The following is a 13,929-nucleotide window of genomic DNA, read 5'->3' on the forward strand; positions in this document are numbered from 1 at the left end:
GCGCATAGGAGATGCCGCGGGAGCCTCCCCGGGGAGATGGGGTTGGGCGGTAGGATGGATGGGGTAGCTGTGGCCTCCAGGGAAGGAGGGCTGGTTCCAAACACAGCCGCACGGTCACTGCCCTGTGGCTCTGCCAGGGCCTGCGGGTCGTGCTCTGCTCCCTCCCAGGTCACAGCTCTGGTCCCCCTGAGCCCCGCGAGAATGGCCGGCCCGGCTCCTTTCCCCGGGACAGATGTCCCCGGGGGCACGTTTCTATCACTCCGACAGCAGGCCGTGGGTGCGCCTTAGACACCGGCCCGTGGCGCTGTCGTCTCCTGAAAATGCAGGACAGAAGGGCCGAGCCACCAGGCAGGACGCAGGAGCGAGGGGCCCGTGTGGAGTCTAGGGGGGGAGTCTAGAGTCACAGACACACAACTGGTGTCAGAGAGGCAGTGAGGAGGGAGGAAGTACCTGGGCCTTCTCCTCCCCCTGCCCAGCCTGTCCAGTGCCTCCCGTTGGCTGACCCCAACCAGACGCCAAGTGGCAGGGGCGCCCCGGAGATGCAGGGTCGGCCTCTGGGGGACCGAGCAGAGCAGGAAAGGGCTATAGAAGGTGCAGCAGACAGGAAGCATCGAGGCAACATCCCGGACTCACTGCCGCACAGCACTCGTGCCCGAAGCAGCAGGGGGTGGGATGAGGGTGTCCCGGGAAGGGACAGGGCGTGGGCCGGGGGGAGGGGAGCAGGCACACAGGCTGCCCTGATCTCACCGCCTCCCGCCCACCTGCAGTGTCCGTGAGCATCAGCAACCTGTACCCGGGCTGTGAGCACGTGAGCGTGAGGAGCCGCAGCATGATGTTTGAGCCGGGCCTCACCCGAGGGACCCTGGAGGTGCTGGTGGCCCCGCCCCAGCACCCACACTGCGCAGCTGACGACCAGTCCACTAAGGCCATCGACATCCAGAACGCTTATCTGAACGGTACAGTAGCCTGCCCGCCCCACAGGGGAGCACTCCCCTTTCCCTTCGCCAGGACTGTGAGTCAGACCCCTGCGGGAGCCTGTCCCCCTGCACCTGTCACAGCCCCCCAAGGACGGAGGAGGAGCCGCACAAAGCGACCTTAGGAGTGACCCAGTGAAGCCAGGCTGGTTAATAGCCCTAACTAGTGAAACTAAACCCCATGCCCTCCCGGGCACCTAGCAAAGCCCCAGGCACGCAGTAGGCACTTAATAAATGACTGTTGAGTAAATCGTTTTCTAAGCAGAGCAAATCATACACTTGGATTGGAAACCTCATAAAATTCAATCCCACTAGCAGTTTGACAAGTGCAAGCGTGAGAAGAGTTATCTTGAATACATCGACACTCGTGGCTGATGCTCTGCTGCAGGCGCGGGCGATTTTCTCCACAGGCAACATTTCACGTGTGTTCTTTGCCCTCAAACATTTCCAAGGGGGTGAAGCTTCAGATGTTACCAGGGAAGGTTACTTTCTCCAGCAACCACTGTGCCCCCTATGTCGCTCCCCCCAGCCCCCGAGCTCCCGGGGCCCCCAGTTGTCCCACGTCTCTTGAACACCAGCCCCTGCCTTGCGGAGGCAAAGTTTAGAGCAGGGATAAAGCGATTTCTTTGAGACCCATCTGTGAGGACCGTATGAGCTGATTCAAGCGCCTGGTAGTGTGTCTGGTACAGGGGAGGCGCTCAGAAAATGCCAATCGGGAGCATCTTCACGTAGGAATCTGTTATTACCGTGAACCCCGTGAACAATAGATGTCAGTGTGTGTCACCCCGAGCTGTGGCTCTTCACCTTCAGTGTGCAGGTGGGCCCCCTGCGGGGCTTGTTGAAGACACAGACTGCCGCCCTGCCCCCAGAGCTGCTGATGCGGCCGGTCAGGGGGGTTCCCAGGTGTTGCTGCTGCTGTTGGTCCGGGAACCCCACTAGGAGAACCACTGGATCCAGTGAAGTGGAATTTAAGTCCATGGGCATTTTCTCTTTTAAACGCTGAGTGTTCTCTGAGATCCCGGAGTGGAGGTGGCGTGCAGCCTGTCCTCAGCACCCCTTGCTCACCCGGCTCCTCCCCAGCCCCTCCCCCGCCCCAAGTCTGGCTCCCAGTTCTCCACGTGCTAGGGGACCTATGCCTTTACTCCAAACCCTTCCCACTAACGCCTCAGCTGCCAGACTTAAGAGAGTCCTGTGCCCAGGGGTGCCTGTGCTCCAAGAGGAAGCTCCAGAAGAGTCCTTGGATCTTCCAGAATTAACTGTTGACTGCAGAATTTCTGACCCAAATAAGCACCGAGGGGAAGAATTAGTGAAAAGGAACTTGAAATCCTACAACATAAGTGGTCCTGCCTGGTTGCCCGAGGCCGGTGCATGGCTGGTCACCGTCCTGCTGGAATGTGGTCGTGTAGGGCTGGGGGTTCCCACATGCTGGATAGTCACTGGGAGGTTCTAGGTGCCTTAGGAACTATAATCAGAGCCTCACCCACAGACACTTCCAAGAAAACCCTCCATACCCGGTGCTCAGGTATGAGGGAGCAACTGCCCCCCAACCCTAGGGTACACAGCCTTCTACCCTGCTTGGTGAGCTTATGGACCCCACCTCCTCACAGTTCCATCCCCCTCCTTCAGATGCAGAACTGCTAATCAACTTCTGCATCTTTCACATGTGCAGATAGCCTGCTCACTTCTGACCTACCTGAGCAGGTCGCTTACTCACCTGCGGCAGGTGGATGTAGTCATTATTGAACCAAAATTAAATTACATATCTTAGTGACTTTTACGTTCAAAATTGTATACCCTGTCATGTTCCAAAAAGAATTTATACCTTTTTGAAGATCAGGGAATCTTACCACATACGTTCTCTGACTGTGTGAGTTTGTTGATGGGGAACCCAAAGTCACCGGTTGGCTCTGACTCCTTCCTTGTGTGGGGTCATTCGTGTGGGGAAGTGGGGGGAGCGTGTGTGTCTTGAAGATGCATAGATAAACAGGTGGATGCTATGGACAGCGCTCTGGGCAGTCCCTAAAGTGCTAAGAAAAATTGTGATTGGCATTTGCTGGTGGTGTTTCAGATAGTAATCTTTCATCTCTCTGTAGGAGTCGGTGATTTCAGCGTGTGGGAATTCTCTGGAAATCCTGTATACTTCTGCTGTTATGACTACTTTGCCGCAAACGACCCCACGTCCATCCACGTCATTGTTTTCAGTCTGGAAGAACCCTACGAGATCCAGTTGAACCAAGTGATCTTCTGGCTGAATTTCCTGAAGTCTCTTGTGCCCGTTGAAGAACCCATCGGTAAGCTAGCACACCCCGGTGTGTGAGCGCCCTTCCCTCTGGGCGGATCTGCAACTCTGGGCTAACGGTGAGGCTCCCCTGGTCTGTCCTTCCTGCGATGAGAGTCCCACTCTGGACGGTTCCTGAGGCCCAGCTGCTCCCTTTGTTCGCAGGGAGTTATTACAGGATCACATTTTCCTGCCCTCTTCAGAGACCAAGTCTGAGCAATTCCTTGGGAACCGTTTCTCACTCTCTCCCTACACGTTAGAGCTGCGGTCACTTTGGTTGGGTGGGAGTGGAATCCGTCCTTTGATGGCCTCTGTGCCTCTACCTAATGGTACGTGATGAATAAGCAGAATGAGCCCTCCTCCATTCTGTAGTTCCATCAAGAATGGACGGGACCATACTGAGTGAACGTATTATCTTAACTTTATTCCTAGAGCAGAAGACAGCGTGGAATACACTTTTGTTCCTTTGTGTACAAAACAAAAAGGAGCAGCCATCCATGGTGGACACCGGGCTATCCATTTTTTTCTTCAAAAATTATAGAATAATCAAATAATTGGACTTAACCTCCTCAGGGTACTTCCACTCTGCCTCTTTCTTCCTCATTCTTTTTGATGTTTTCTTCCTAAACACTCCCCTGAGGAGAGGCTCTCTGTCTGTGTGCACCGCAGGAGATCCTCTCAGCCATTTCTGGGTGTTGCTGCATTCAGAGGGCTTTCTTTGTCTTGTAAAGGGTGCACCTGCCCAGAGTTCGATTTCCCCTCACCATGCAAGCAGGGCCCCCTTGGAGGAAGAGCTGAGAAGCTCCCTTGTGTTCTGTGGTCTGAGCCCGGGAAACAGGCTCATCCCGATGTTGGCCAGGCCTGGGCCTTCTTGCGGTGAGCCCGCACGGTGGGCAGGCTGCACATCCAAAGGCCAGCATGGCCCCCCTCCCCCGGGGACGCGAGGCAGCCAGGAAGGAGGACCCACCTGTGACACGCCTGCTTTCTGCCCCCAGCCTTCGGCGGCAAGCTGAAGAACCCGCTGCATGTCGTCCTGGTGGCCACCCACGCCGACATCATGAACGTGCCTCGGCCGGCTGGAGGCGAGTTCGGATATGACAAGGACACGTCCTTGCTCAAGGAGATCAGGAACAGGTGAGGGCGTCGCTGGTGGCAGGGGCCATCCCGCAGAGCTCACAGACACAGAGGAAGGGATTGGAGGCCTCCTTTGCTTGGTTGGCTTTTGTGGTATCGTTTTTATTTTTATCAAAACATTGAAAACATAACAGATGCAACAGAAGTAAAGAGCACGGGATAAAAAACAACAAACTATGCACTTCTTTCCTCACCTCCCGGTACCACTGCCCAGGGGGAGCTTCTGGTAGGGGTTTCATGCATTGATTTTCCACTTTCTGGAGGCAGCTCTAGTTGACAGGTAACATTATCTACTTAACATCCACATCGTGGTGATTTGACGTCCGCGGCGCCCATCTAGCTAGTTAGCGCATCCATCACCTTCCATCTCTCTCTCTTTTCTCCTTATTTCTTTTTATTATTTTTTGGTGAGAATGTTTCTCACCCCAAAATGTTTAAGTTCAACCCTTAGCAAGGGGTGCCTGGATGGCTCAGTTGTTAAGCGTCTGCCTTTGGCTCAGGTCATGATCCCAGGGTCCTGGGATCGAGCCCCACATCAGACTCCCTGCTCCGCGGGAAGCCTGCTTCTCCCTCTCCCACTCCCCCTGCTTGTGTTCCCTCTCTCACTGTGTCTCTGTCTGTCAAATAAGTAAATAAAATCTTTAAAAAAAAAAAAATAAGTTCAACCCTTAGCGAATGTCTGTCATATACAGTGTCATCAATGGTTGACACCATGGTTGATGTAGACCTCGGTTCTTTTTGTTGCTTTAACCTCGGTTCTGACGACTGTCTTCTTACCACTGAGCAGAATCGCTCACTGTCGAAGTTGCCGCTCCTTAGGGGCTCATGACTCGGGGGTCCTGACCTGTCTGGAAAGTGGGAAGGCCTGGAGGGAGAAATACCAGCGTGACTTTCCTGGCACGTGTTTCTGTGAAACTTCTGGTTCATTGATCAGTGTGGACGTGCACAGGTCACAGTGCCTAAATATGTATTTTTACATAGCATCTGTCAAAAAAACTTTGAAGCTGCAGCTCTATGTAATCTGCCAGTAATGCGAATTCTCGATTGATCGACTGCAGACACTTCCTGTGGTCCTCCTGATAGGAAAAAGAGGGCTCGTACTAATATTTTCCATCGAAGCTGTGGCTGTCAGGCCCATCGTCTGCTCTTACGCCGTCACCCTGCAATGGCGTCCATCCTCCTAGCATGCAAGGGGGGGCACAGGCCTCACCTGTCCTGCGTCAGGGCACCTGGAATCTTCCCATACCGTGTCCCTGCCGTTTTGTGGGACTGGAGCCGCCCCTCGCCCGTCTGCCGCCGCCACCCGCGGGACTCGGAGCGTGCGGGTCCCCACCCCTCGCACCCACGTTACATGACAGAAGCCAGCAGGTGGTGGGGAGGGGGTGGCCTTTGCAAGGTCACGAGAACTTTCTGGCTTCAGGCCAGCAGGACGCTGCCGTCTGGGGGGACACCTGGTCGGACCACAGCACCCTGAGGAGGCCGCTGCTCTTCCCTTAGGTTTGGGAACGATCTTCACATTTCAAACAAGCTGTTTGTTCTGGATGCCGGCGCTTCAGGCTCTAAGGACATGAAGGTCCTTCGAAGTCACCTGCAAGACATCCGGAGCCAGATTGTGTCGGTGAGTGAGCTGGGAGGCTGCAGGCCCATGTTTGCCCAGACCGTCCGGTCACCCCAGAGCGGGCCGCTCAGGCTGTCCTCGGGGTCAGGTTCAGTCCTCAAGGGCCCCAGGATGAGGCAGCTGCATGGCGGTTTTTGTGTCCCATTGCTCAGGGAGGAGGAAGGAAGGGTGAGAACAAGGAGGTGGCCTGGAGAGGAGGGGGGCTGTGGGCGTGGGGGCACCTTAGCGTATCTGGGATTCTGACAGTTTCGGTAACATGGCCTTTTACAAATCACAAAAGCTACCCAGAAGTGACTTATTGTGCAATATTTAGAAAATGCGGAGGAGCATCTGCGTGGCTCAGTCAGTTAAGGGTCCGAACTTGGTTTTGGCTCAGGTCTTGATCTCATGGGTCATGAGATCTAGCCCCACATCGGGCTCCGCGCTCAGCCCGGGGTCCGCTTGAGGATTCTCTCCCTCTGTCCCTCCCCCCACCCTTGTGCATGTGCTCTTTCTCTCTCTCTAAAATAAATAAATTTATTTTTTTAAGATTTTATTTATGCATTTATTTAAAACCGACAGAGCATGAGTGCGTGCACAGTTGCATGAGCAAGGGGGAGGGACAGAAGCAGGCTCCCTGCTGAGCAGGGAGCCTGATGCAGGGCTTGGTCCCAGGACCCATGACCTGAGCCGAAGTCAGCCGCTTAACCAACTGAGTCACCCAGGCGCCTCCATAAATAAATAAATTAAAAAAAAAGAGGGGCGCCTCTTAGCAGAGTTAGTACAGTTCCAGCACACATCTTATGGGAATGAGACAATTGGGTTGGGTTTTTTATCTTAAAATTTCAGTGGAAGTTTATAATAAATAAAACATATTATAAGGGCTGTGTAATTAATAAATCCCAAATCAAAAAAATCAGTAAGTGGAATACGTGAGTGTAGAAGTAAATCACAACATCTACAGAAATTCAATAGAAAACAAAGATGCTGTTTCAATTTTGGGGAAAATTTTATTTCATCCGTGACCTGACACAACTAGCTATTAGTCTAGAATGAAATGAGACTGAGTTCTACTCACTGCGAATCCCAAAAAGAAATTCTACGTGGATTAAAACTATTAAATGTGAAAAAGAAGAAGACAAAAACCGCAATATCTTGAATGTGTTTTTAAAATAATTTGGTACTGCTTTGGAAAACCTTTTAGGTAATATAGAGAACCCTAGGAATTTTCAAAGAAAGTGTACCTATTTGACAACATAAAAGCTAAAATTTCTTTTCTGGCAAATAAATTCCATGAACAAAGCTCAAAGGTAAAATAGACTGGAAAAAATATTCTCAGTACCTCTAACCCCTAAAAGGTTGCTACTCTATAATACTCGAAAAGCTCTCCCGAGCTGACACGAAAGGGTAAACATCCCAAGGGCAGAATGTTCCCTGGAAAGTTCCTGCTGCCCCAGCCTGGGTGGGAATGAGGAGCGTGTATCTGTCTCCCTCCCCTGGTGGCGGGTGGCCCCTCCCCTGGTGGCGGGTGGCCCCTCCAGTTAGAGCTTATTGCTTCCCAGCTGGGACATGCCCCCATTCACAACACCAGGCTCCAGTTCCAGATGTGCTGTAGGAACCTTCAGGAAAACTCTGGACTTTCTGAAGCCCAGTCTTTGCCTTCTGATGGGGGCCACAGTAAGGCACAGTCAGTGAGTGGGGAGTAGTCTGGGGGGGCTCAGAGGAACCCGATCACAGAAACCAGTGGGCAGCAATCAGGGACAGTGGTCTGGGAAGGACCCCAGCCCCTTCCCACCAGGGGGCATCAGGGCCTCTGCCCCGGGCTCTAGGGAGTCCCTGGAGAGTTCTGAACTGGGGTGTGTTGAGATCGTCTGCTTCACACCCCCCACCCTCAACTCCTGAGGCCCAGCAGGTGGAACCCAGCAAACAGACTGCCTTTTTGCCTGGGAGCTTTGTTTTACGAATAGGGAGTGGAATTTAGCTGACATAAAGGTAGGATACAAGAAGGGACTGCCCGATTAATGATGCAGGGCAATGTATGGCTGGTGTTGTTTTTAAATTAGGATGGTGTGCGGATTATCTGAGTCTGTCACGAAATGATTTATTTAATCAAATTAAAAGATGAAAACCCTATTTCAAGGGGAATGGGGGGATAGGCAAAATGGGTGAAAGGGGGTGGGAGATGCAGCCTTCCAGCTGTGGAAGGAATAAGTCACAGGAATAAAAGACACAGCACAGGGAATATAATCAATAGTATTGTACTAGTGTGTGGTGACCGAAGTCCAGTCCCCATGTCGCATCCCTGAAACTCACATAACATTGCGTGTCAACTATACTCAAATAAAATTTCTTGGAGGTAATTTAAGAAAGAAATCTATTTCAAGCCCATGAAGAACTAGTCTAACTTAAACTGTATGTCCGCAACAGTCCCACGAATACCTAATTTTCTGATAAAAACCCACTGCAGTATTGCTAACGACAGTTCATCTCTTTTCCTCTCCCTTTGCTCATAAAGTGACCATCTTCTGGCTGAAAGAGTCGCTCCAGGGGAGGGAGGGAGGGAACACAGCATTAGGGGTTAAAGGAGCACTCTGATTGAGTCTCTGTTCCAAAAGCATTGTTGCGAAGCCTCACCAACTCTTTAACTGTTAGCAATAGAAATGAAAGCATCCGTACCATTTTACACTTGTAAGTGGGTTTCGCGGAGAGGCCACACTTTAAAAAAGAACTGGCCCAGCATGCCCGACAAAAAAGCACTCACTCGTCCCGAGTATTTCTTGCAACGATGCAGAAAAGAGTGCCATCCTCTCTACCTGGGCTTCTCCGAGGGAGCCCCTCGGCCCCAGGTTGACCTGTCCTGTCCTGCATGTTCTAGGTGTGCCCTCCGATGACCCACCTGTGTGAGAAAATCATGTCCACGCTGCCTTCCTGGAGGAAGCTCAACGGGCCCAACCAGCTCATGTCGCTGCAGCAGTTCGTGTACGACGTGCAAGACCAGCTGAACCCACTGGCCAGAGAGGGTGACCTCAGGCGCATAGCCCAGCAGCTGCACAGTGCTGGCGAGGTAGGGGCTGCAGCCCAGGCGGGGGTGTGGGAGGGGCTCCACGGACGTGTTTCTGTCCCCGCGCGGAAGGTGCTTGGAGTCTGGAGAGGCGGAATGGAAAGTGCCCAACTACCCATAATCTATCCAGACACGGGGCTGTCCCACAGAGGCCCAGGTGATTCTCTGACCTGCAGTTCTCGGCTCCCCCACGCCCCCTAGAGCTGTCCCGTGGTTGTGTTCAGATTTGTTCGTTTTCCAGCTCTTATGAGTTAGGGAGCCCAGTTCCCGCCGCATGGGGCGACTGGGCCTCTCTTCTTTCCTCCTGGGGCACCTGGTGCTTAGCTGTGATTCCTGCAGCCTCTGGATGCAGCTCAGCAGGGGCTGTTATGTGCTCCAAACAGACTCTCAGGTTCACAGATGATCAAGAAAAGGCGGTGACGAGAGGATGTCCAGAGACATTACAACCCAGCGAGCAGTGTCCCCGGAAATGACCAAGAAATGGGGATCTTTGCTCCTGCTTGTATGGCATTCAGCACTGGGGTGCGGCTTGGGAATGCCGTTCTAATTCCCTCCTCTGCCTGTCCCCAGAGAGGGGGCCTTGTCTTCCTGTTCCTCCATCCTGTGACATCAGGGGACAGTTGAGGCTAGGCTGGGCCATGAAGAGCAGTTCCGAACATGAAAACCCAGAGGCAGTTCTGAGAATTTTAGACACCAGGAGCTTCCTGTGCGGTCTCAGTGTCCCCCTGACTCAAGGCCCGTGTGTGTGGATCAGATAGGCTTGACATGACAACTGAATCCAGTGACCCTGAAAACTAGAGCGTCAAGCAGTGAGAGCAGGAGCCTCTGAACTCCCCTGAGACTACCGGTCATCTACAGGCCCCTCTGGCCATACTTTAAAGTGACTGAATCCAAGGACTGGGATCCAAGCTAAGATTAACCAGAATAATAAACTCACTCCACTGGCCCAGTATTCTCTTGCCTTCTGGTATTTGACTAGCAGTTTCTAGATCAAGGGTATAATCCACTTTATTCTTCATTCTCCTTGCCCTTGAGACTTTAGTAAGTGAGTAGGAGTGGTAGGAGTAAGGAAGGGGAATCTGTCAGGTGCCCCCACTCTGCTCGGCCACCAGCCCCTCCCCCAGTCCTGTTACTGACCGCTGGTAACGAAGCTCCTAGGCACATGTCACCGGTTGTCCTGATGCCTGTTTCTGCTCCAGGACCCCTCACCGCACGAAGTCTCCGGTGGGGCCGGTGTCTCAGTCTGTCTTCCCTGACTGACACTTTGCTCCATTGGCTTTCTCTCTCTCTGTTCTATTTATTTATTTTTCAAGTATGACATTGCACCCCCAAATAATTTAGCCTGTAGCTCCTAAGCCATGGGGTCCTCTCCCACTAGTACAGGGTGGAGGAGGGACAGTGAAGTAGTCCCCGAATTGAGACCAAAGAGACGAAGGAGGCGACTCCTTATAGTTTACACATTTTTATTCGGGGTAGCTTACGAGCAGGGGAGATGGGGCGGGCAACGACCCAGCCGCACTGTGCTTCTCCACCAAGTCTGGAGTGTTGTCTATGGGTTTTATAGCGCAGGGGGATGCACAGAAGGGCAGTGCAGTGAGAGCAAAGGGTCCACGTGCCCCTCACTGACATCTAACATTGAATTAGGTCTCGCAGCACCACGTGTGTATGTGAGGAAGGGAAGAGACTTTGTTATCTTTTTTTTTTTTTTTAAAGATTTTATTTATTTATTTGACAGAGAGAGAGACAGTGAGAGAGGGAACACAAGCAGGGGGAGTGGGAGAGGGAGAAGCAGGCTTCCCGCCAAGCAGGGAGCCCAATGCGGGGCTTGATCCCAGGACCCTGGGATCATGACCTGAGCAGAAGGCAGATGCTTAACGACTGAGCCACCCAGGCGCCCCGAGACTTTGTTATCTTTGACAAATTTACAAAGGGCCAAAAAGCAAGCTTCCCACCCTCCTGGCCTTGGTGGGTGTTTCTCAGGTTCATGTGTTAATCTCCAGGAGTCTCTGGACACCACGTAGCTGAGGGCGTCCACGAGTGGATGTGAACAAGACAGAGGGCTAAGGATGGAGTCACCCACATTAGCACAATATAATTAATTATGTTCCAGAAACATAGCACTGATGTAATAGTCCTCATTGGAGCGTTTGCCACTTACCCCAGTCATTTCTTTCATAGCTGTTTTTATTCATTTGTGTGTTTATTTGGGGATGTAGAATCCAGTCAGAATTTACTCATTGCATTTGGCCACCACCTCTCTTTTTTGTCTTTCATTCATTATGTTGACCTTTTTTTTCAATTGTCAAAGGGAGGCTTTTCGGTTTCTCTCATAACCTTCTCAGGCTGCTATTTTGGGTCTGTGTTGGATTTCCGAGATCCGTCCACATCAATGCCCTGGGTCAGTTTTTGCAGCACGTGCACAGATTTTATCATTGCTCGGGTCCTCTCGCGCTCTGCACAGCTGGTGCATCTGGCCATCTCGGTCCCCATGTGTGACCTCCTGTTGTCCCTTCTGGCAGATCAACATCATGCAGAGTGAAACGGTCCAGGACGTGTTACTCCTGGACCCCCGCTGGCTCTGCACCAACGTCCTGGGGAAGCTGCTCTCCGTGGAGACCCCACGGGCCCTGCATCACTACCGGGGCCGCTACACCGTGGAAGATGTCCAGCGCCTGGTGCCCGACAGTGACGTGGAGGAGCTGCTGCAGATTCTCGATGCCATGGACATCTGCGCCCGGGACCTGAGCAGCGGGACCATGGTGGACATCCCTGCCCTGATCAAGACAGACAACCTCCACCGCTCCTGGACGGACGAGGAGGACGAGGGGAGGGTCTATGGTGGCGTGCGCATCGTCCCCGTGGAGTACCTCACCCCCTTCCCGTGCGGCATCTTTCACAAGGTCCAGGTGAACCTCTGCCGGTGGATCCACCAGCAGAGCGCTGAGGGCGACGCAGACATCCGCCTGTGGGTGAACGGCTGCAAAATTGCCAACCGTGGGGCCGAGCTGCTGGTGCTTCTCGTCAACCACGGCCAGGGCATCGAGGTGCAGGTGCGAGGGCTGGAGACGGAAAAGATCAAGTGCTGCCTCCTGCTGGACTCCGTGTGCAGCACCATGGAGAACGTCATGGCCACCACGCTCCCGGGGCTGCTGACGGTGAAGCATTACCTGAGCCCCCAGCAGCTGCGGGAGCACCATGAGCCCGTCATGATCTACCAGCCGCGGGACTTCTTCCGGGCGCAGACCCTGAAGGAGACCTCACTGACGAACACCATGGGTGGGTACAAGGAAAGCTTCAGCAGCATCATGTGCTTTGGGTGTCACGACGTGTACTCACAGGCCAGCCTAGGGATGGACATCCACGCCTCAGATCTGAACCTCCTGACCCGGAGGAAACTATGTCGTCTCCTGGACCCCCCCGATCCCATGGGAAAGGACTGGTGCCTTCTCGCCATGAACTTGGGTCTCCCCGACCTTGTGGCGAAGTACAACACCAATAACGGGGCTCCCAAGGAGTTCCTCCCAAGCCCAGTCCACGCCCTGCTCCGGGAATGGGCCTCCTACCCCGAGAGCACGGTGGGCATCCTCATGTCCAAACTGCGGGAGCTGGGGCGTCGGGACGCGGCAGACTTTCTACTGAAGGCGTCCTCTGTGTTCAAGATCAACCTCGACGGCAATGGCCAGGAGGCCTATGACTCAAGCTGCAACAGCGGCACATCTTATAATTCCATTAGCTCCGTCGTGTCCCGGTGAGGGCAGCCTTTGGCTTGGGCAGGGTCTCTTTGGACTGCAGACCAGGGGGACGCAGCCCCTCTTTCCCATCGGAAATTCAGGGTGCATCTTCCCTGTGCCCACATACTGAAGGACGCCACCCTCCCTCCTGCTTTACCAATTTCTCTGCCACTACCTCCCTCCCACTCACACACTCCACTGTATGTGAATGGTCTTTCTAGTTTCAGAGCAGACCATACATAACCCTGTCCTTTGGCCATTTGAGAAACTAGCGTCCCTCCTCTCTGCGTTCTGGATCCATCTCTCATCTCCAGCACCTTGCTTCTTGCTGATAATTTTACTGGAATTCCTAGCTTTCAATGAAATTTTTTAAACTACGGATTGTCCTTTAAAGAAAAAAAAAAGCACACATTTATCCAAAATGTGTATTTCTTATCCTCTTTTTCTTGTTAGACCATGTCCTCAGCTTCTCTCTTTGATATTTGTAGGAAAGACTCCCATGTGTGGAATCCCGCTGTATGACTGATAAACAGACAACATGTGAGTGCCTTTGCAGAAGAGGGTGTGTTTGAGACCATCCAGGTCAGCCAGGAGCTGTCGTGAAGGAGACGCTCCCTCTCTGTCCCTTGCTGTCTGCTGATCATCGCCAGAGGTGCTTCACCCTGAGGTGTTTTTTTTCCCCCAGTAATTTTTGTGTTTCACTTGGCAAGGAAAGGGGAGGAAGGAATCCTCTTCTAGAGTCATTTTACGGCCAGTGTTGTTTTCATGGAAAGACATGTCTTTGTCGCTCTTGTTTAAACGTCAACGTGCGCGTCCACGCAGCACCTGCAGACTGTCCCCCTGCCTCATTCCCACGCATCTCAGGTAGAAGGTGACACAGCTGTAGGTGAGGAAGGTCTGTGGGAGAACTCAGAACACCCCTGACCCGTGATGTGTGACAGTCCGTTGTCACTGGTGCACAGTAGGTGATTTTCACATTAGGTCCTGGTTCCATAACTTCATATACTTGAAGTCTAATAAGATGAAGGAAGCCAGTTTCCTTGCAGTGATTTTAAATTGTGATAAGAGTATTAAGTTGATATGAGGGAACGTGTCCTAATTCTTCTATCCTGGGAAGCATGTAATTTTAATGTTACATTACATGTGTGTATATG

The 13,929-nt window shown here is 52.7% G+C and overlaps 1 protein-coding gene across 1 annotated transcript; it reads left to right on the forward strand.

Moving 5' to 3' along the window:
- Window positions 1-697: 697 nt before the first annotated feature.
- LOC123323777 (death-associated protein kinase 1) lies at window positions 698-13,923 on the forward strand (the record flags this gene model as incomplete). Its single annotated transcript, XM_044912261.1, has 6 exons — window positions 698-956; window positions 3,068-3,265; window positions 4,248-4,386; window positions 5,884-6,004; window positions 8,859-9,047; window positions 11,564-13,923. Coding segments are annotated over 6 exons (2,139 nt in total), but the record flags the coding sequence as incomplete, so codon positions are not given.
- Window positions 13,924-13,929: the final 6 nt, after the last annotated feature.

This window comes from Neomonachus schauinslandi, unplaced genomic scaffold, assembly GCF_002201575.2.
Source record: "Neomonachus schauinslandi unplaced genomic scaffold, ASM220157v2 HiC_scaffold_819, whole genome shotgun sequence".
NCBI lineage: Eukaryota > Metazoa > Chordata > Mammalia > Carnivora > Phocidae > Neomonachus > Neomonachus schauinslandi.